The sequence below is a fragment of the Hydractinia symbiolongicarpus genome, chromosome 3, assembly GCF_029227915.1.
Source record: "Hydractinia symbiolongicarpus strain clone_291-10 chromosome 3, HSymV2.1, whole genome shotgun sequence".
Classification (NCBI taxonomy): domain Eukaryota; kingdom Metazoa; phylum Cnidaria; class Hydrozoa; order Anthoathecata; family Hydractiniidae; genus Hydractinia; species Hydractinia symbiolongicarpus.
Genome location: NC_079877.1, coordinates 29,219,236 through 29,243,069, shown reverse-complemented (window position 1 = coordinate 29,243,069; position 23,834 = coordinate 29,219,236). Strand labels below are relative to the sequence as shown.

Genomic DNA, 23,834 nt, shown 5'->3' with positions numbered 1-23,834 from the left:
CTAAATATAAATATAAAAAATATTTACTTTTGAGTCAAATATGTCTGCAGTGGAGTTCACTGCATTTTGTTGCCAGGAAACACATCCAATGTCTGTCATAAAGTACTCGCAAAAACTATCACGAACTTCCTTAGCCTGCAATGTAAAATTGTTTAAAGGCACTCTTTTAATGTCTAATAAAGCTCCTTGAAAATTCTCTTCATCTCTCCAACTACCCTCTTTCAGCATACCATTTGTAACACAATCACCAAAGCCAGACGGGCAATACATTTTCCTATCATCCATTAAAAAATTATGCAAGGCTACTGCTGCTTTTGTTATTTCTGTAGCGTGTTTTACAGTGCCATTTATGGACCTGCGAAAGATTCGAAATCTGGATGCGCATATACCAAATGTATTTTCTATTACTCGCCTAGCTCTTGATAGCCTGTAGTTGAATATGCGCCTTCCATCATTTAATAAATTATGAGGATAAGGTTTAACCAAGTTGATTTTTAAAGGCAATGCCTCATCTCCAACGAAAACATAAGGGAAATTCACCTCATCATATCCACGAAAATATCTTGGTTGGGGGAGCTGAAATAGATTTTCATTGATTGCATACCCAATATTTCCGCTTGAAATACACCTGCGTCACTTTGGTGGCCACTATCACCAATATCAACTAATAAAAACTTGTAGTCTACATCGCATACTGCCATTAACACTGTGCTGTGGGTCTTTTTATAATTAAAAAAGATGAACCTCCACATGCTGGGGCTTGCATTACCACATACTCAATTGCCTCAATATAGTTAGGGAACTGCCAAAGTTTCTCAAAATTTGCAGCTATCTTTTTTCCATTCTGCTTGCGTTGATGGACATTTTAACTGTCCTGCTCCCAACAACTTTTCCCATATGGCATTGCATGTTTCGCTTATAATTCTACCAACTGTTGTAGGTCCCACGCGATAACTGCTTGCTATGGTAGATTTTGCATCTCCAGTCACTAGATATCTTAAAGTTATGCACAAACGTTGATCGGCAGATATGCTTTCACGTTTTAGATTCGATTTAGAAATGAATGGTGCCACATAAGATAGAAGTTTTTCGTATTTTTCAGGTAACACGCGAAATTGTTTAAAGAAATACTCATGATCAAAGAAACGTAGATCTTAAATTAGTAGATGGTATTCTCCTTTCTGTTTTCTTTCTTGGAAAATTTTTCTTACACACCATCTTTTTTTGTATTTATTCCTTAACTTTATTCTTTGAATGCGTCTCTTTAAAACTATCAAAAGTAGCAAAGTTCTAATGTTTATTGCAGCCATATTTGTTTACAATTTTTTTGAATGAAAATTCGCGCTCTTTTAGAAGTGGAAATCTTCAATTGGATCTGGATCGGATTATAATTTGATCCCATCCTGGTCTGATCCGGTCCGATCCAGACAAGTGCAAACCAGCCTTAATTTTGAAACGGATTTGGGGACCAAGGTTTGGGAAACTTCCCCAAATTGGTCCCAGGTGGTCCCTAGTTACCCACGCGGTGAAAAATCATTGACGTCGCCACCTCGTTTCCAAGTTATTTGGCCTCAAAGTTTTAGGTGCACTGTAATGGCTTCATTATTTTAATATAAGATATGGACGTTAAAGTAGTAGTGACGTCGCGCCGTAACGTCAGAAGATTTAACATATTAGACATGCATTTTTCGGCAACATCAAAGGAAAATGAAGACATCCACTTTGCCTGTCACAGAGACACGGAACTGGCGTATTATTATATAGACTAGTCGATAAGGCCCGTGGAAAAATCCACTTAGGCAAAATCCCAATGAAAAAAATAGGTTGCTTTAGATGTTTTGCTGACGTCAGCAGTGCATATACAAAAAAAATGTTCATAAAATCCAAACCAACAAAACTTCAGACAAAATATGAAAAACAACGGCGTGCAAGGTGTAAAATCTACTTAGTAGAAAGTTACAACATTGACAGTCACAACCCAGACTGTTACGACAGCAATAATAATAATGTCAGAAATAACACATCTCAAGTATGTATACATCTTATTATGTGATTATGTTGAAAACTTTTATTTTATTTATTTCAATATTTTAATCTGAAATGTCGAAAAGAAAGGCTTGCAACAGTAAGCACAAATCTATGAAATAAGTTCTTTATGCATTTTAAACATTGTCTTTTCCGTAAATGCTTATACAACGATACAACTTAAACAATAATAAAAAGCCAAAGTTAAACAAACACAAAACACCAAAAAACAAAAAGTTGCATACCATCCTCTCCAAAAATATGCACATAATGTAAAAATTAACCAGTGTCTAATGATCCGTACTGACTTTACCAAACATTTTAAACTGAATTGTCGAAAAAGCAATGAGCAAAGATTAAATTTCAAATCAACAAAAGTCATTATTTTGAAAATATTGTATATATATGTGGTCCTTCCTCACAAAAGTTTACAATAAATGTAGAACACAAAGGTTTATGAGGAGCAAATCAAAATATGAACAAAAATCAGTTCAATTAGCATGTTCTATATTGTCTTCACCCATAAAATTTTCCACAAAATTGATATGAAACCCATCAAATTCATCTCAGAAAAAGCAGTCATTTAAGTGCAATATCAAATTATTATTTTTAGTATATATACTTGCATATGGTCCAGTTTCAGTCTGAAAATTCAGTAATTTTTTATCATCACCGAATATTTATTCCCGTAATTACATTACTTACAGTTAGTTTAAAGTTTATAAAAAGTTTATAAAACAAAATATAAAAAAATGCAACTTACACAACAGCTCACAGTCCAATTGTAAAAAAATTTGTTCTTTCAGTATTTTGCATGTGGTCTTTTTCCACAAAAGTTTACACAGCATTTAAAAAACAGCAGTTTGCAACACAAACAATACAAACGGCAACCATACTATTCTCTGCTGAGAAATTTTAACCACAAATTTAAAAAAGCCAGGTAAATTTCCCCAAAAATGTCAACAACCTTTGTAAAAAGATCAACCACTACCCTTTTAAAAATATATAACCTTGTAATTTACATGCGAGCTCACAGAAGTTTAACAGGATGTCAACAACAAAACAATAAAACTTACTCCAATTAACGCACACACTTTAGTTTTACAAAATCATTCCTCTTAAAGTAAAATTTGCAGAAAACGTGAGAAAAATTATTCCTCACACTACCCTAAAAGTTCAATAAGTCTTTGAAAGATTTTGTGGCTTGTTACATCATAATTCCTGCTCAAATAAGATCCCTAAGTTTGACTAGTAAGGTGGATATAAATAGCTAAAAAAGGAATAACAACATTAATCATCAGTTAGCTACCTAGGTTTAGATATGGTGCTTGAAGGTAACATTAAGACATTAAGGTAAGATTAGATAAGACAGTTACATATAGTTAAACTGGGAACACGCATATAGCCAGCTAGCTATTTATGCTTAGTAAAACACATATAAAGAGAAACAATAGCATTATAAAAATTATGACATTTGCAGTAAGTTCAACAAAATAAAAAGTTTCGCTAGCACATTTGTTTGATAGCCAGTTAACAGCTTTATGTAGCATTTTGAATTTTAGGGTAAATACATTAGTTACGCACCAGGGGAAACATTAATTATGCAAAAAAGTGTAAAAAAATATGCTAGTTTTTTTATAAAAAAAGCGGTAAAATAATTTGAAGCTTTTAAGTGACTTTTTCTTGGCAAATGCGAGTCTGCCTGACACGTAACTCTAGCGACATAAAAACATAACGTCTAAAAATATATAAAAAGTTCTTACTATTTGTGAATCCAAATCTACTTTAAACCCAAGCTTTCATTTTCTACTTCTAACTTTTCTTTACTACTTCTAGCTCCACTCTTCACTTTCGAAGTAACTTCCTGTGGCTTCTAACTTTACTTTTGTACTTCTATGTTCACGTAAAATGTATATAAAGAAGAACAAAGTGTAAAACTAATTGGCAAATTTTTTAGGCTAATTAGTCAAATTAGAAATGCAAAAACAAAGTTTGAGTTATAATTCATGTTAAAACAACAACAATCAATTTAACAGTTCATTTTTTGTCAATTTTTGCATTAAATTTGCAACACAAAATACAAATTCTAAATAATTTCTATGGTTTTCCTCAAAAGTTTAATCAAAATATAAAAGATTAGAGGTGAACGACAAAATCAGAGTTTGCAGAATTTAATTATTTTTGTATATATATGTCTATTGATATATGGTCTTTAAAACAATATTTTAATCTAAAATGTGAAAAAGAAAAACAGTTTGCAACAAAATCAGTTATTCTGATGATATTGCATACACTTTTCTCCACAAAAGCGTAAAAAAAGAATGGTTCTAGGAAATACTTCTGATTCAACAAAAATTTTGTATTTGCATCTTGTACTCATTAAATATTACCCAAAATTTCAAAAAACTGTGATTTGGAACGCATCAAATTTATAAATGGAGAGGGATTAGTCATTTCAGTATGTTGTACAGTCCTGGCCGGTAAGAATTTATACAAAATATATAAAAAAAAAAAAAAAAGTTTTTTCGGTGTTGTCTTTCCCAGCAGAATGGTAATTAACTATCTATAGCGTAACCGTCCAAATTACGTGAACATCTTAATAGCTAATAGCCATATATATATCGATGTTAAATTCATTATCCTCCTTGAGTACAAAACTCAATGTTGTTAGTCAATGTTTGAGTCTATCTATATAATAATACGCTAAGTGTGTCTGTGTGTCCGTAACAGGCAAAGTGGATGTGCTTATTTTTCTTTGATGTAGCCGAAAAAGTTATGTCTTATATGTTAAATTTATAACGTTACGACGCGACGTCAATAACACTACTTTGACGTCAATATCCTATCTTAAATTAATGAAGCCATTACAGTGCACTTAAAAGTTTGAGGCCAAATAACTTGGAAACGAGGTGGTGACGTCAATGATTTTTCACTGAGTGGGTAACTAGGGACCACCTAGGACCAATTTGGGTAATTTTCCAAACCTGGTTCCCCAAATTCGTTTCGGAATGAACGGGTTTATGATGTCATCAAAAACCTTTAAACCACATTATTTCTGTAACCGTTGGTCAAAAGTACATGATCCTTTACATTTTCTTGATCAACGTTTTAAGAGCTATAAAATGAAGGCAACGGGCATACAAATTTTGAAAAAATAATTTTCTGTACTTTTATTAGGGACTTTGCTGACGTCAGCAAAATTTCAAACCCGTAAATCTCATTAACCATTCATCAAAAGCACGTGATTACATACATTTTCTTGATCAGCGCTTTAAGGTCTACACAATAAAGGCAACGTAAAAACAAGGTTCTAATTTCTTTTGCAGATGGGTTGCTGACGTCATGAAAATTCAAACTTTTTTTGTTTTTTATACTTAAAAAATGCCTGATTTTTCTATAATTTGATGTGTTTCATAACCTTTTTGTGGAAGATTTATGGTCAATGGCAATATAGAACTACTAGCTAAATGAACTGATTTTTTGTTGATTTGGATGTGCTCCTCAAAAACCGATCTGTTTTACATTTTGTGTTAACTTTTGTGACCGTATACACTCTGCTTTCCAAAAATAATATCTTTGTTGATTCAAATTTACTCCTTATTCATTTTTGACATTCACGTTTAAAATGGTTGGTAAAGGTCACTACAGATCATCATACTAAGGAAAAAAAATTTGTATTCTTAACCTGTTATTTTTTATAATTTGTGTATATTTTTGGGAATAGGATAGTATGTAATCGAAGAAATGATTTTCCAGATATAAATTTGATGATTTTTGACACTTCTGATTGAACTGGTTTTCAACGAAGTAAATATTTGAGATGTGTTATTTCTGACTTTATTATTATTGTTGGTGTTGTACATGATCCTATACATTATTTTAATTATTGTTTCAAGCTCTACACACAATGATCTTTGTTGATTCAAGTTTATTCTTTGCTCATTGATTTTTTGACATTTAAGTTTAAAATTGTTGGCAAAGGGCAGTACGGAACCAAAAGAAAAAATTTTTGTGTTTTTAACTGGTTGATTTTTACATTTTGTGTAAATTTTTGTGGGAGAGGATGGTATGCAACCGAAATGACTAATTTTTCTAGATTTAAATTTGATGTTTTCCAAACTATAGCTTTTTCGAATTTTTGTATAAGCTTCTAAGGGAAGACAATATTTAAAATGTGTAAAAAATTTATACTTGTTGATTTGTGCTAACTCTTGCAGGCCTCCTTTTTGACATTTTAGAATAAAACACCAAGTTTTTTCAACATAGTCACTTATAGGATGTACATATTTGAGATGTGTTATTTCTGACGTGGCTGTTGGTGTTGTGAGTGTTGGTGTAGTAACTGTCGGTTTTGTGAGTTTGGTGTTGTGAGTGTCTATGTTGTCAGTGGTCGTTGTTGTAACTTTTTATCAACTAGATTTTACACCTTGCAAGCTGTTCTTTTTATTTTGCGTAAGATTTGAGGATTTAATGCGATTTGATATTTGACATTTTGTGTAAGATTTTAAGAACATTTACTTTTATATGTACTGCTGACGTCAGAAAAACATCTAAAGCAACCTATTTTTCATAGGCCTTTTGCCTAAGTGGATTTTTCCGCGGGCCTTATCGACTAGTTTGATAAATATTTTGGTACCTGGATGTGTTCTCTTTAAATCTTACGTGGGCAATTTAGCTAAGTTATCTGTCATATTTCTGAGAAATATTTTGTTGGCTAAGAACCATGCAGCTGACTTTCAATGTGCTGTGTGTTGTTTATAATCCCCAAACCTCATACGCAAATCGACAGGCAAAATAATGCGGCCAGTAAACCCTGTACCAGTCCATTCCAAACTTTATTTTCAGGTAGAGGTATCTGTCAAACTTAAAATCAAAAAATATATATTTTACTTGCATGTAGTTTAGATTTGAACACATATCAGCGAAAATCAGTAGCCACAGTACAAATTTTTTTAACCATAATTTGACTTTCTTCACCCAAGGTCTGCATTTTTTTGCCTTTCGATTTTTCTGATCAAAACATAAACATTGGAACTTCTATGTAAGCATGTAAATATGCTATACTAATCAGGCTCGTGAAATGTACATTAAGTGAAGCACTAAAATGTAAATTGTATTGTGCTTTTGTAGCATTGCCTTTTAAATGAAGAAAGCTCTCGCAAATTTGTCATATCACAAACTATATACTTCAGGGTAGCCAATAAAAGTTTTGTAAATCTGGACGAAATAAGAACAAACAAGTAAGGTATTTTAACAAATAAATTCTTCTAAGGACAATATACCAAACCGAGAAAATTTAACATCAAAAGGTCCTATTATGATATTTTAGGCTAGCAATTGATTATGCTCCACCGACATATTTTTACATTGTGGCTAAGTACAAATAAATAAATAAACAAATAAGTACAAATTTTAAGAATTAATACCCTGCAAGTATATAATAAACCAGCTTTAACTTAACCCATTATTTATATATACCGTTAAATGATATCAAATGTTGTCCCTTTTACGATATAAGATCTTGCAAAATTCGTAATTATTAATCTGCAAAAAAAAGAGTTTCTAGTCTTGGCGACAATTTATATATATAACTAAGGGGCTGTTTATATGAGAGGCGGGACGGGACGATTGCCGGGACGGGACGTTTGCCGGGATGATTTTAACCCGCCTTTATATGGAAAAAAGTGCGCCGGGACGATTTCACAACACAAGCGCCAAATTTAAATTTTTCTAAAGTATAATGGCGCGTCAAAACGAAAACAAAACAAAATTGCAAGCGAATAAACAGATTTTTTTAACATCATCAACATTGTTGTTGCAGCTCAATACATTGTTAATGATTTTAGCACTTCAATACACTCACTATAGAACTCTTTTAACTGCATCACTTTTGAGTGGAAGCAAAAGAAACTGTTGGATAAAAAAACAGAAAGCATTGAAAGAGCAAAGGAAAAACCGAATTCCTCGTTCAACATGGTTCAAACAAGGACGAGTGGAACAGTGGTGGTTGAACATGTTTTTTGATGTTCTTCCCGAGGAGGATTGGAAAAAGAACTTCAGAATGACAAAGGCTATGTTTACTGATTTAGTAGATCAAATACGCATATGGATTACTCCTGACAACACATCTCCAAATTATCGAGCCTTGTCTGCAGAAAAAAAAGTTGCAGTAACGTTGTACTACTTGAAAGACACAGGATCTTTGTCAATGACAGCAAACACTTTTGGCCTGCACATATCTACGGTGTAAAAAGTCATAAGAGATGTTTGTAACTGCATAACTTACAAGCTTGGACCAAAATACATAGCCCTGCCAAAAACGAAAGAAGAGATGCTTGAAAAAGTAGGAGAATTTGAGGCCAAATTTGGAATGACGCAAGCTTTTGGCTGCATAGATGGCACCCACGTACAAATTTTACGACCTAGTGAACATTCACAAGATTATTTTTCTTACAAAATGTATTTTTCTCTTAACGTTCAGGCAGTATGCGATTTCCGTGGCTATTTCATGGATGTTGATTGTAGGTGGCCAGGCAGTGTACATGACGCGAAGGTGTTCGCCAACTTAAATATTGCTGCTAAACTTAAAGATGAGGAAATACCCATTACTTATGAGGACATCCTGCCAGGCCGAGCCAAAGTTCCAAACTATTTAATTGGTGACCCTGCATACCCCTTGACACCGTACTGTATGAAAGAGTACCATAGTTGTTCAACAAATGCTAAGTGTTATTTAACAACATGCTCCGGTCAGCAAGAAACCCAGTCGAGTGTGCTTTTGGACGCTTAAAAGCCAGATGGGGTTTTTTAGCAAAGAAAGTTGATTTAAAAATAGATTTTGTTCCTGTGGCAATCTATGCATGTTTTGTGCTGCACAATATATGTGAACTTAACAAATGTGTTATTGACCCTGATTTGGTGAAAATTGAAATAGAAAAGCATAAAGCAGAGACACAACAATTAGATTACTCTGTGTATTTAGGAAATCTTGCAGAGGGTGATGTTGTATGGGAAGTAATAACAAATTTTATACAAGACAGTCTTCCATACTAACAATTATATATATATACAATATATACAAAAAATGTAAAGATTTATAAAGTATTGCATGTTCTGTAAAAGGAAATGATAAAGGCTAAATTCAAACATTCGCACATTAATTTCAATAAAAAGTTTCTTCTGATACTGCTAAAGATTTGAAAGCCTATTATGCTCAATGTAACTCACAGTGAAAATGTTTGTTGTTAATTTTTGTTAAAAATCTACGGATTAGAACGTTTTGGGCATATAGTTTGTTGGGCAACTAACATAACATAAATGTTTAGGCAATCAACATGATATAACTTTTAGGTTTGTCTGTGAACATAAACTTGCATCAATGTAATTGTTCCTGAAACACTCTCTGAACTTTATACACATGTTTTTTTTTCTTCGTATCATTCCCTCATTAATGATTGATAATAACCACCGCCACTGGGATCGTTGGGACTTATGTTGTTGTTTTGGGTTACGATGCTTGAGACGACATTACAATTTGGATTTATATGCTGAAAATGGTGACGTCTACCATAGCTTTCATAATTTTGTGAGCTTGGACCTGCTTGCTGGCTGAATGATTGTGCCATCAGCTGCATGGAGTGTGACATAGTTTCGCTAATTTGCAACATAGCCTGGCTTATATTATTAAGTGCAGCTATGAAGGACTCATTAGAATTTTTAATCATCTCTTGGAGCTCTTTACGATCAGATCTTTCTTCTTTTGCTTCTCTCAACAGTAAGGTATCACGCTGAGCAGATGACAACTTTCTCTCAAGTTGTTTTCTTTTATTATCAATAAGTTTTGGCACTGCTGATGTAGTTTTTGGTGTGGAAGTAACAATGCATGAATTTTTCGAGACTGACTGATCACTTGATGACAAGCTCAAATTATCGTCATCTGCTCGATCTTCATATTCACCACTGTCAACACTATTAATATTTGCAGTTGGATCATCATGGTCAGATAACATTTCATTACTTGATTTTGTTTGATTCACATCAGCACTATCAATGCCATTGGGTAGGGGCTCTGTGTTTGCACTTCCACTCCAAAGGAGCTTCAAACTGTCATAGTGTTCATACACTAATCTGCCACAGCCACTACGCGTGCCACTAATTACTGCTTTAGAAAATCCCTGCCGTAAATCTTTTATTTTTTCTAACACTCTTTGGTAGCCTCTTGCTATCATTTTTTTCATTTCCCTAACATTTTCTTGGGAGAGCTCAGTGGAGGTATCCTCCACTGGCCCAAACACTTCTTCTTCATTTTGATATAATTTTGCCAACTCAGTTCAAATGACTTTGTATTGCATTGGTTTGTCTGCATCAAAATCAATGTTCTCAAACTCACACTTTGCTTTATAATCTAATAGACAGTTAATGAGGTTAAAAACCATTTCATCATTGAATCTAAAACACTTTTTCTTGGTTGGAACATCTGTTGGCTTCTTAACAAGTGCACGTTTAGCAGCCATGTTTGTTTTTTTCTTTCTATTGAAATATGCTGATAGTGCAAATATTACCTCGTTTGTCCCGGGACGGTGTGTTTATATGGAAAAAAACGTCCCGCCTAAGCCGGGATCCCGCTTAGCTCAAGCGGGATCCCGCTCAGCCGGGACGGGACGAAATTGTCCCGGGACAAAAATTTTCCATATAAACGCAAAGTGATTTTAAGTATAATTATCAATGAGAGCGGGATCCCGGCAAACGTCCCGTCCCGGCAATCGTCCCGTCCCGCCTCTCATATAAACAGCCCCTAAGAACAACATGGCAAAAGTTTACATTCTAAAACGGGTAGGAATAGAGTTTTATTTCTCCGGTCACGGTTATGATCATTTCAAAAGAGTAAACAAACACCTTTTGAAGAAAATGAGCTCAACATTTGGATTTACAGAAATTGTAAATAATATATGATTACTGGAGCAGGCTTATTATGTTTTAAATTTTATAACAGATTGACTCTAACATTCAACTGTACAGAACCATTTTCACAGCAGTTGATTTGTGTAGTCATTTCATCATAAAACATTGAATGTTTTGCTACTAATAATGGCAGTTTGCTTAGTGTATAAACTTGAAAAATGCAGGTTTCCATAAATTTTGATGCTGAATTCAAATATGTTGATAATTTTTGTTGAAATGATCAGAAAATGTCAAGTATGTTAACCCGGATCGGAGAACAATCCATAAATTTCGCACTACAACCTATCTTTCCTAGTTTTGATTTTGAAATTATGAAAAATTGTGCATATTTAAACACAGTTGTGAGCAACTAGAGTACGGAGCTCTTTTCATAAAATTTCTTACTTATTCTCAACGAAATCACCCACCTGGATAATAATGACATTAAATATATCGTTTATAAACTGTCCAGGGATGTCACGTTAGCTAGGTAGCTATCTACATAGTACACGTGCAGCTAGCTACAGATCATTTTGTCAATATTAAACAGTCAAGTTAAGCCAGATCAATAGAATAAATTCAGTAATGTTCTGACAATTTTGCTTTCATTGACAAAAACGTTTCCTTGGTGTTGTGTTTTTTTTCGCCCGCTATCTCTAACCTTGCTATGAAGGAGAGCGCCAAATTTTCATCTCATTATCTTTGCAATTTCAAAAATGCCCAGTATACTATCTGGGAATTTTTGCATCACGTAACCAGCCTATTCCAGGGTCATTGTTGGCCACTCCGTAATAACGGCTCAGGGTCACAAGATCCTGGGGACAAGGTTGTCACGTAGAAATTGTCGGACTTTTTAGTCGTTTATTATTGCTAACAAGATGAAAAAGAGTTCCGTTATACTTTTTACTCTCAAGACTAAGTAAAACTTGCTAACGTTTAAAGGAAATTTTATCCGAGGGCTAAAATGTGCTGATATCAGCAGCAAAAGGCAGAACCACATTTTTTTAAATTACCCAGGGTTCTTCGACGTTGTCCATCGCATTGACTAGCGCTGAAACTTATCAACGAGACGCGGTTGGAAGCTTAGGAATCGTGGCTTGGAACTGAAGACATGCAAAGAAATGCCATGAGTAGCGCAAAGGAAGGAACTGGAAGTTTTGAACAATTTTTTTTAATTAGATTTACAAGAATTTGAGGCACTCCGCAATAAGAATTAAAGAACAGAAACCCCTTTCTGATGTCTGATGATGGGGGATGGTCACATCTGGATAATATATTTTTTTGAGCTAAATAGTACCATGCTAGCACTCCAGAGGCACATTTGTTATTCAATAATTAAGTACAAGTAGCTATATACATTATGTTTAAGTAGCTAACTATAAAAAAGGTTTTTCAAAGTATTCTGTCATTTTAAATGAAGATAGCTTGTTATTTTGCAAAAATAAAGGTTTCTTTTATCAAGCAGAAACCTATTTTTCACAAATAAATTTTAATAGATTTTCAGGTTTCTTTTATAAAACAACAATTTCCGCAGGATGTGTAATATAAGGCTAAAAACTGTGATGTAATTTTCCGCTAGAATTTTAACCTAGCTAAAAATCTCAGCCTTGTCCTTTCATACTTATAGTCTAGCTATCTGTATCGAAAAAGTTTAGCTAAAGTTCAAAGTTTGTTTCAAAAATCTCATTTAGTACTAAAAATAAAAGAAAAATTTGACCTTAGTCACACTAAAATAGAGAGAGGGAAAATAAAAATAAAAATAAATTTTTTTTTTCTTTTTTTTTTCTTCTAATCACTCTTTTTTCATCGATTTTCGTTTTCGTTGTACTTATTTACTTCTGTTACAGCTACATGCGCCATTTTATTAGGTAAACTTTGATTTGATGTCAAAAAACAAAATTTGGCGGGAAGCTTTTTGTAGAATTAAGTTTGTTTACAAGGCTGTTTTAACTTTTATCATAGATCACTAAAAAGAAAAGAAAAAGAAAATAATAAAAACATGGCCCCTAAACCCATGGAGTTATCCACGGGCCACCGACTAGTCTATATTGAAAGGCGTATTCTCTCTGTTCAAAATTACTGCGCTACAGCTTCATCTCGGATCTCAGCATGATAATTTAATTATTACATGCTGACATTATGACAGACAATGTGAAAAATGTGTACGCCGGGCGTCCCTATTGGCTCTTGCTTTTTAACATCAAGGCCGGCAGCGAAGAAACTTGTTAGCCGCAAGTAAGTGCCAGCGTCTTTGACATAAGGCCATAAACCCTATGGACGACGATGTGGAAACAAATTCTAGTGAATTTTTCCACGAGGGAACGATTATTTGTCAGATTAGTTTATCGTATGATAAAGTTTTATTTCCGCACTTAGATTAGCTAACCTACTCAAATTATATGCTACATCTTACCGCTCATTTTCTTAAAAAAAAAGAAGCTTTTTAAACTTGTCTTAATATCGCACTTTCCCACAACACGATTTTGAAGGAAGCATTAGCGAAAACTTCAGTTGTTCATCACTCAAAATTTTAACTAAAAAAGACGACACTCAAAAGTTCCATGATTGACATTTGATACATCATTACCACTTTATCCTTAAGGAACCACGTAAGAAACATTTGTTACTATCGTAGTTTAAGTTTTGAAAAGTTAAGGGGTCCTAGGAACGAGGTTGACTGAAAGATATTGTACTACACAGAACTTCGTATAATGAAATAGATGTATGGAGAGTGGAGAGATCACATTGTAAAAGTTGTTTAACGACTAGGTCTGTAGCAGCCTTGTTCTGCTGTCTCTTTTTTGTCTGGGCAGCGAGACAAATTCGACCGTCTAGCCGTTCCAATTAAAAACAGACAACTGACGCTGGGAAGAAATTTTGGTCTATAGTACTTTCGCATTTTACGCGCAGCTGTTACATTTTCGTAAAAAAACGTAAACAGTGTATTGGGCCTAACTTGCTCTAAGTGTCATAAAAGAGCTACTGCTCTCCATCGCTGAAAACTTAAGTTCCAATAAATCTTTAGATAGTTAAGTTTTCATTTAAAGCACGACGAAGGCAATTTGCATATAAGTTGATTATTTAACAGGTAATTAAATGATGATGTTGAATCGAGATTAAATTTTTTTTTCCTTCTTTACTTCATTCAACTCTCCTCAAAGGCAAATATATAAACAAGATCATAAGAACTAAAAATATATGTTTATGATACTATTTTTGACATTGTACTCCTATTGTGCCATCATAGTAGAAAAAGAATAGATGTACAGCTATGTGGCTGTGGATATAATGTTAGCTGGGTTTTTTTTTTGCTCTAGGATACCCAAAACTTATTTCTAATTATCGACGTAATGCAAGCCAATAAAAAACTCAAGCCTTGCTTGCCTAGCATTTGAAAGAGAAAAAATACTGAAAATGGTGTTTTGTCCGGGGGCAGAGGGAATTGGAGGGTGAATCCCTGTAAAATTAAAATTTAAAAAGTACAAAATTTATGAAAAAAAAATATTCAAGTTTAGTAATATTTAATTATTTATATTTATATTTACTTAGTGATATATACCACAATTTAATTTATACATTCCTAGGTCTTTTGGTCATTTCCATTGGTGTGTCTAGGCTAGTCACTAGGCTAGGTATTTTAGTTTGAGTGACACACCATGGTAAATATCTGCATCCAGGTTGCCATATTTGGTTTTGGTTGCCATGCCAACCTGGTGTGGTGTATATAAGTTGATAAGTGGTGGCACTCCTTCTTTTTGTCATTCATCAGTCAGCTCTTGATCAGTCAACATCAAGTTCTTCAGTTTTAATGCACAATATTTCAATGCACAACAATGATGATGATCTTACTTGCATATAGCTTGTTCTTCAATTTCACATAAGTTTACACTTGTCACGCATTTTCACAGTACTTTGCACTGGGCAGCTGGTAAGTATTTGCTTTCTATATCCAATATTTCTATTTAAATTCGAACTGGAATTTTACCGTAGTTTGTATTTATTTAGTTTGAAGGTATATCAAGATATCAATTCAAATCAAAAATCTTGTTGTTACAAACACTTGCCTCTCGTGTGCGCCTTAACAAGACGGCTTTTTTTATTAATTTGTTTATGCTATGTTTGATGGCGATGATACTTACTAAGTTTCAATATTTATCCTATAGACACCTGCGTGATAAATATTTTGGTCCATACCTTTCAGAGGCTTTGAGATTGGCTATTACTTGAAAGAACCACTAAAAATCTCTAAAAAATCCGTGTAACCTGAAAGATATTAACTCTTGTTAGGATTATCTTTAAAACTTTAAACTTACAACACAAATTTGTTTCATCAAGTAGAATTTTTTTGTATGTTTTGGACACATGATTAATCCGATTTCCTGTTTTTTGTCTGATTTATTCGAAAATCAGGAAAAACAGGATTTTCGGGAAATTTTTGGACTTATTTTTGGATTTAATTTCTTCTAGAAAAGCTGCATCATAATTTGCAAAAAAAAAATTCAGAAAGCTATCATATGCGTCATTCGCATCCCTCTCTTTTACCACGTGGTCCGCAATTTACCTTAGCCAATAAATTTTTAGCGCAGTTCTTTCAAGAGATCTGCCCTAATTTGATTCGTTGCAGTAGAGTAATCTTCATTTGCGTTTATTCTGGTGCCCTTTTAGTTTCTTCGAGTTTCTTAAAACATTACCTTTCTTTATAATCCAACAGTTTAAGTACAATAGTTCGCTTTTTACCCATTGCTTTTCTCTCCTGTGCGGTGTGCCCTCTCAACGTGCACATTTGATAATCCTAAATTATGTTCAAATACTACTTTTATTTATCGTCCCACCTCTCTGACTCGCTTACCCATCAACAAGTAAGTTGTTTCTTCTTTAAGTTGTATTCCTCTAAGTTGTCTCAGTTTTTCCTCATAAATACTTAATTGTTCTTGTATTTTCAAGTAAGCCAGCTTCCATTTTTTTAAAACTTTCTTCATTCAAACTTTGTGTCACTGTCAGGCTTTCCTCTATATCTCTCTCGTCCTTTTCTAAGGCTTTGATTTTTTCAATTGCTCCGAAAAGATTATTTTTTAATGTCCTATTTTCTTCTTGGATAGCTTCATATGATGATGCAATTTCCTTCAGTTTTTGTCTAATTCACTAATCTGTTCGTTTGTGATCTTCAGATTACTGCTAATTAACTGAACAATATCCTGCTGTTGCTTTTGAAACATTGTGGTAAAAATATCATGTACCGTTTCGACGAAAATTATGTTGACTTAACTAGATGCCATAATTTTAAATATAAGTAAATTAAGTATTAAGCAAAATAGTAAAAATAAAATAAAATATAAAAATTTAAATTCCTTTTTCCGCACTGGTTAAAACACGTCCGCTCTCTACGCCTGAAGAAAACTATTCACCTAAATCCCCAAAGACCAGCATTTTGAACGAGCTTTTAGTCGAAACTAGAAGCTGTATCTTAATCTAATTACGGTGGTTTACCACCAAATGATGTCTAAATTTCAAGAATTGTCTTTTACCTGTTTTCTGATAGAAAATTTATCTTAGAAAATCGTGGCAAGTAGTGCTTATGACAACTTTCGCTTTTTATTGCGCAATCTGGCACTCTTTCCGACCAACCGCAAATATAAATGCATAGCAACGCCTATAGCAACTATTTTGCATTTTTAGACAACTTTCTTGCCCCTCCGTCGATGTTTAATGCTTTGCAATAGCTAGATGGTACTTTAGCGCCTCCTAAGACAATATATGGCAGTTATGAATATTAATGTGATGTTCCACACGCAGTCAGAAAGCTGTCTTACCGATGCACCCAGAAATACCGCATCAGTTGTCTGGAAGACGAGTCAGCCTTACGAAAATGCGTTTCACTCAATCACTACATGTGACCCTTGAGAAACATACCGGGCAAAAATAGCGCATGTTATTCAGTTATTTGGTTTAGCATCGAGCAGCAAAATATTTTGCTCCTATTTTACCTACTAACTTGTAACCATGGCAATCAATCAACTAAAATTTGGACTTAATTTTGTCATGCTATCGCGTACTATAATATCCTCATCAAGTAACTTAGTTACATGATGAGGATATTATAGTACGCTTAGAAAAGACAATCCTCTGCGATATAGGTTATTTGTTGTTATATCCGTATGTAAAGATTTCAATCAAACTGCTTAGATGATACGCAAGAGGCTGTTTCATTAAAAATTAGGTTTTGCTGGAAGCTACGTATTAAAAACAAGAATGAGCAATAAGAAGATCTTTAAAACTACAATACCAATTTTAGTTTTCATAACAATCATATTTATTAGTTGTGTGTTTGTTATGAATTATGGCAAGGCTGAAATTCAAAAGTTTGTTATGAGTTATAGTAAGGCGGAAATTCACGTAAATATCGCAAGGCCTTTTAGCGAAAATATCACGGAAACGTATTTATTATTTATTGGAATACAGTCACATTTTGCTAATGTGAAAAGAAGAGAGGTCATTCGAAAAACTTGGTTGCACTTTTGCTCTAAAGACATTGGTTGCCACTACAAAATCTTTTTTGACGGGCTAGACATAAACAACAAAAAGGTCCCAAAAGAAGTTTTCGAACAATACATGAACGAGTCGAAACACAACAATTACGATATTGCTGTGATAGATACACCTCCAGGTCGAAATTTCGCTGTTCGAACTTATAAATCTATTCATTATGTGATGGAGCGTTTCAAAGTTGAATATTATCTCAGGTTAGATGACGATCAATACCTGTGCGTACAAAGATTGATTTACGAACTAAAACACAGACCTGTGGAATGGTTATTTTCCGGATACACGCATTGTGGACCAGCTCGTATGGACGATGGATATCAGATGTTTTCTTATAATTTGTTACAAACCTTGTACAAGAAGAGCGACCTTGTGTGCACTGAGTTTGGTACTGACTCCGTGTCGAGTTGGGTTTATGATGTTATGGACACGCATAACGTCACATGGTTCTCAGATAACAAAAGAATCTACCATGCTCAAGCCTCACTAAATACCGCTCTACCAAAGAAAAAGGAACTTTGCCAAACGTATATATCCCTTCATGGAACATATCCCAAAGAGATGGGGATTTTTCATAATATTGTTCGGAAGGAGAAGTTTCACGACTATGACATTCCACGTCCGTATCACGTTTGTCCTTTTCATCGTCGTACCAACGTACTTGATGCATCACCATACGCCAAACAACGGATACCTTGTGCTGCAAAGCCTGTATTTAAGAAAGACGTGAAAGGTTATGTAGGAAGAAAGAAAAGACCACTATAATTTTACTTTCACTTTGAAAGACAATTTTTCACTGAATGTTTTCTCCATGTTATTTTTTTATCTAAGGGAATCGTGTATTTTTTGTTAAAGGCTATTAATCTTAAAATGTTTATATCATATCAGTATTGAACCAAAAAGGTTTCGCTTCGCAAATACTTATTGCAAAAAACGGAAATATAAACTTAAATATTGTGTTTTTCCCCACTTAGCCAACATTAAAGTCGCAGTGGATCAATTAATGGGAACCTTAAACTGTGCCACACATTTAGGTGGAACGCTCTAGTACAGGTATGCAGTATGTCGTAATCTAATAAAGCGGAGCCAACATTTTGCTGTTTAAGAGATAGAGAAATGTTCGTTCTGGCGCAGACGACGTCGACCGAAGAGAAATTCCCTAAATGCCAGTAACCAACACAAAATAATATTAAATGCCAATAACCAACACATATTAATATTAATACAAATAATAACATATAATAATATTAAATGTAAGATACATGACGTTATCAACGCATGCGCAAAGGCATATATATTATATATGCTGACATCAACAAAATTAGAATATGAGTAAGGGAATTTCCCTTACTCAAAAATATGACCGCGCCAGAAAAATTGTTGATTGAAATCAAAAATATATATAATAAAGAAGATGAATTTGAATTCTAATACCGTAAAACAATTACACACCATCGCGAAAACCCGTGGGATTAAGGGTTATTCAAAATTACGCAAAGCAGACCTTGTTGCTTTATTAGAGACCCAGCCTAATCCTTTCACACAACAAGCCATGGATATCTTTGAAAGTCATGAAATGGCAAAAACCCGACCAATTAAGAGGAATATCGAGCCACATGTTCCCACGTTCGAGGAAATGAACGAGTTTGAACGCCAGGAGCTGAAGAGAACTCATCCAGTAGTCAATAGTAAGCTGCGGGAGTGGTCAGAGTGGCTATTATCACATGTACCAGAGAGTATCAAGAAACCAGTAAGGGAAACATTTAAATTGATAAAAACTCCAATACTCTCTTTATATAATGGTGCCAAGAAGACTCTGATAGGTGAAGTTGAGGAGGAGGCAAAGGAGGATCATGCAGAGGATGATCAAAAGGAGCATGATTTTACGCCTCAGGAACATAAGCATGCTCTTCACAAAACATTCAGGAGTTACCGCATAACTGGCATCGATGGAACAGATATTGATGTATACCTGGGCATGGTTCAATCAAACGTGAAAACAATCATCGAAAACCAAGTGGAAGACATGGGATTTGCGAAAATCCAATGCTCCCTCTGGATCCTATGGACGAAATCTATTGATGGTACCAACGAGTTTATCGAAGTAGACAAGGTATTCCATAGCAACACGACATCCGTATTCCAAGGTACCATCATAGATTAAATTATAGATATGATGTTTAATCAAATCAGAACGCATGTAGAAAATCATGCATTACCCAAATCTGGGTTTAGCATAGGTCGCATTCAGCATTTAAATGTTGATTTTCATAAGCTGAAGCTAACGCGAGGCTCCTCAAACATTGAAACACCCAAGTGGATCGCTACGAAGAAAGCCATCATCAACCCGAATAACAACGATCAAGAATGTTTCCGATGGGCTATTATAGCCGCCCTGCATCATGAGGATATATCAAAAGATCTTCAGAAAATAAGCAAGCTCCGGCCATATGCGGAGCGGTATAACTGGCAAGGCATTGAATTTCCAACATCCATCAAGGACATCAACAAATTTGAACGTAACAATCCCGACATTGCCGTGAACGTCTTGTATGCGACGGGAAGATTTAATATATTGCGACGATCAACATTTAATGAAAGAGAGAAGCAGGCTAATCTGCTACTGCTTACCGATGAGAAGAGGAACCATTACGTAACCATTAAAAATATTTCTCAATTATTAGGTAGCGAAATATCTAGGAATAATAGGAAGATTCACTTTTGTATGAGTTGCTTACAAGGATTTCAGGCAGTAGAATCCAGAGACAATCACTATACCTACTGCAAAGACAATGAAGCGGTAAAGATCACGATGCCCAGCGAGAAGGAAAAATGGCTATACTACCAAGATGGTCAGCAGCAATTCAAATCTATGCGGACTTTGAAAGCCTACTAATCCCAAAGAAGGAAAATGCTCGTGATACTAAGACCAAGACGCTGAATAAGCATGTACCATGCGGGTGGGCCACATACTTCACTTTCGCATATGGAGAAGTGCCGGACCCGCTAACAGTATACAGGGATGAGGACTGTGTAACCCGCTTTGTCAACCACCTGGAGGATGAGGTAAAGCGGCTCTACGCTACCTTCCCACAGAAGCCTATGACAGAACTGACAGAGGATCAGAAGAGGGAGCACGATGCTGCTGAAACATGTCACGTTTGCATGAAGCAATTCAACGATAATCGCAAGGTTAGGGATCATTGTCATTACACAGAGTTATATCGAGGAGCGGCTCACAACACCTGCAACCTCAAGTATAAAATACCCAACCATGTATCTGTGATATTCCACAACCTATCGGGGTATGATGCTCACTTGTTTATTCGCGAGCTGGGCGAAAAATATGACACCCAGGATATAGGTTGTATCGCCGAAAACACCGAGAAGTACATCAGCTTCAATTTTATAATCAAGGTACCCATTGCAGGCATGGGATATGGCAATGGTGAATTTTACAAAAAGATCGAAATCAGATTCATAGACAGCTGTAGATTTTTGCCATCAGGCCTTGAGAAATTAGCTAATAATCTCGATGATGCCCAATGCAAACATCTCCGATGGTATTTTCCTGAGGAGGATACATTTCAGCTCATGCGACGCAAAGGCATATATCCATACGAGTATATGAATGGTTGGAAACGATTCCAAGAGAATGATCTACCACCGAAGGAGGCATTCTATAGTACCCTTAATATGAATTCTATCACCGGCGATGACTATGAACATGCGCGGAGGGTATGGAATGTCATTACTCCAAAAGGTCAGGAGACTACCATGGGTGACTATCATGATATATATCTCGTCGCGGATGTCCTTCTATTGACTGACATCTTCCAGAGCTTTCCAGGAGTGTGCCAAGAGAACTACAAGCTCGACCCTGCTCACTTTTACAGTGCCCCAGGCCTGGCCTGGAAAGCAGCGTTGAAATATACCGAGATCAAGCTGGAGCTCCTTACGGACCCTGATATGTTATTGATGTTTGAAAAGTGTATTCGAGGTAGGATCACCCAAACTGTACACCACTATGCGAGAGCTAATAACAAATATATGGGAGACCAATACGACCCGGAGGTTAAGTCGTCATACTTGCAGTATCTCGACTCAACAATCTCTATGGTTGGGCCATGCATCAACCCCTTCCAACCCATGGTTTTAAATGGGTGTCGAATATTGGGGTAATCAATGAAAAGAAGATCGAGAAGCTGGTATCTGATAACAAACATGGATATATCCTGGAAGTAGATGTTGATTACCCGAAGGATTTACACGACAAACACAACAAGCTCCACTTCCTGCCGGAGCTCAAGTTTGTATATAGAGTAGAGAAACTAATACCAAATCTCGAACATAAGAAGAAATACGTGGTACACATCGGAGCTCTACATCAAGCCCTGAAACACGGGCTTGAGCTTAAAAAGGTGCACCGCGCTATTCAATTCAAACATAGTGCCTGGCTTAAGCCATATATCGATCACAACACGAAGCTGAGAACTGCCGCCAAGAACGACTTTGAGAAGGATTTTTATAAATTGATGAACCTCTGCGTCTTTGGGAAAACCATGGAAAACATCCGCAATCACCGCAACATCAAGTTAGTTACGAATGAAGCCTCATATACAAAGCTGACCATGCAACCAAACTTTAAAAGAGGCACATGCTTTAGTAAGAACCTCATGGGTATTGAGATGGGTAGGACGGGTATTAAGATGACCAAGCCCATCTATATTGGTCAAGTTATATTGGATCAGTCAAAAACAGTCATGTATGAGTTCCACTACGATTACATGCAGCCAAAATATGGTAGCAAACTGAGGCTTCAATATATGGACACGGATTCATTTATATACCATATAAGAACGGAGGACTTCTATCGGGATATTGCCGATGATGTAGAAACACGCTTCGATACGAGTGCTTATGACAAGGATGACAACAGACCCCTGCCAATAGGGAAGAACAGGAAAGTTAGGGGTCTCATGAAAGACGAATTAGGGGGCAAAATTATGACTTTATTCATCACATTGAGACCGAAGGCCTACGCCTATAAAGCATTAACGCAAGATGGTGGAGATCGTAAGGCCAAAGGGGTGAAGAGAACCGTGACCAAAAAATGTATCACATTTGAAGATTACGAGCAATGTCTGAAAAAAGGTATTGATATTAACAAAACTTGGCGTTGTATTAATAACAAAGGTCACAATATATATACGCAGGAAGTCACAAAAATCGCGTTAAATAGAGCTGATGACAAAAGGATCGTTCAGGCGGATCAAATAACAACGCTTGCCCGGGGTCATCATCGGCTTCGAGAGAAATAAAAATGTTATTGCTATTGATCGCAATATTGCTCCCATACATCATGATCATTATCGGTTACTTGAAATTTCGACGTTTAATAAGTATGGCTCACAACTTAGCAGAAATATTCGATGGTGGTGTATCAACACCAGCAGAGGCTGTTGATCAACCTATAGATAAGCACCAAGCTCTCAAAGATGCTCGCAAATCCAAGCCGCATCTTTTACCGAAAAAATGTACTGAGGCATTCCTGGACAAAGCATCGCCTGAGGTTATCGAAAAAATATACGCCGACATAGTTGAAAAGGAACTCCAGGAAAAGGGGGAAACCACAGTGAGAGCCATCAGCAATCATGCGTTTGGACTATATAGCAAAGCCATCAGCAATTTTGTATCCATAGATGATGTCGATGCTCTCCGTCAGGATCTGGAAAATGATTTGATCATTAAAGAGTCCATGACTGACCTGGGTATACTGGTTTATACAGCCTTTGGTCGATTCCTCGCGCCTTTGTTGGTAGCCTCTCATACCATAAACCATACCCAGCTCTCAAAGTCCATTAAAGAGAAGAGAGAGTTCGATGAGGATCAACAAAAAGATGAGCAGCGCGTGTAGTATTATTATCAACCAACAACAAACAACCAATAACATTTAGGGAGTTCCTGAGATACTTTAAGAGAGATTTAAATACTCCCGAGGCTATAATCACGGGGATAAAAGAGACTATAGAGATCCTTGAGGAACAGGGTCTATCCCTCCATCTTTCTGTAAAAGGTAAGTGATTTTATAATCCGCAGGATTTATAACAAATGAGCACTGAACAACCGCAAGAAGAAAGGGTCATTACAAAACCATTAAAGCACCCCGGGAGAGTCGCACAGGATCATAGACTAGCAGCATTGATGATGAAGAGGAAGAAAGATCTTAGACAAAAACATAGTGTTGTACAACCTCCAGTCGAAACCTGTTCTATACAGTCAAGCAATGGAATATACATTGGCCGTAGCCTACTCGTGATCGCATGTAT

The 23,834-nt window shown here is 35.5% G+C and overlaps 3 protein-coding genes across 3 annotated transcripts; 2 read left to right on the top strand and 1 right to left on the bottom strand.

Moving 5' to 3' along the window:
• LOC130637024 (uncharacterized) lies at positions 1–701 on the bottom strand. The gene is made up of 2 exons (XM_057446878.1): positions 627–701; positions 1–576 (listed from the first exon to the last, which is right to left on the bottom strand). Exons 1-2 carry the CDS (start codon positions 699–701, stop codon positions 1–3), a joined length of 651 nt encoding a protein of 216 aa, XP_057302861.1.
• A 7,655-nt stretch (positions 702–8,356) lies between these two features.
• Positions 8,357–9,078, top strand: LOC130637023 (uncharacterized). The gene is made up of 2 exons (XM_057446877.1): positions 8,357–8,795; positions 8,837–9,078. The coding sequence occupies exons 1-2, from the start codon at positions 8,357–8,359 to the stop codon at positions 9,076–9,078; spliced, it is 681 nt and encodes a 226-aa protein (XP_057302860.1).
• Positions 9,079–20,607: 11,529 nt separating this feature from the next.
• On the top strand, positions 20,608–22,826 carry LOC130637022 (uncharacterized). Its single transcript, XM_057446876.1, has 2 exons — positions 20,608–21,505; positions 21,601–22,826. The coding sequence occupies exons 1-2, from the start codon at positions 20,608–20,610 to the stop codon at positions 22,824–22,826; spliced, it is 2,124 nt and encodes a 707-aa protein (XP_057302859.1).
• The last annotated feature ends 1,008 nt before the right edge of the window (positions 22,827–23,834 follow it).

Coding starts and splice junctions, on each gene's coding strand:
- LOC130637024 (XM_057446878.1), bottom strand. CDS start 701: ATGGCAGTATGCGATGTAGACTACAAGTTTTTATTAGTTGATATTGGT. Junction 577..626: donor GCCACCAAAGTGACGCAGGT/GTATTTCAAGCG, acceptor AATCTATTTCAG/CTCCCCCAACCAAGATATTT.
- LOC130637023 (XM_057446877.1), top strand. CDS start 8,357: ATGCTTGAAAAAGTAGGAGAATTTGAGGCCAAATTTGGAATGACGCAA. Junction 8,796..8,836: donor TCAGCAAGAAACCCAGTCGA/GTGTGCTTTTGG, acceptor GGGGTTTTTTAG/CAAAGAAAGTTGATTTAAAA.
- LOC130637022 (XM_057446876.1), top strand. CDS start 20,608: ATGACAGAACTGACAGAGGATCAGAAGAGGGAGCACGATGCTGCTGAA. Junction 21,506..21,600: donor GTTTGAAAAGTGTATTCGAG/GTAGGATCACCC, acceptor TCATACTTGCAG/TATCTCGACTCAACAATCTC.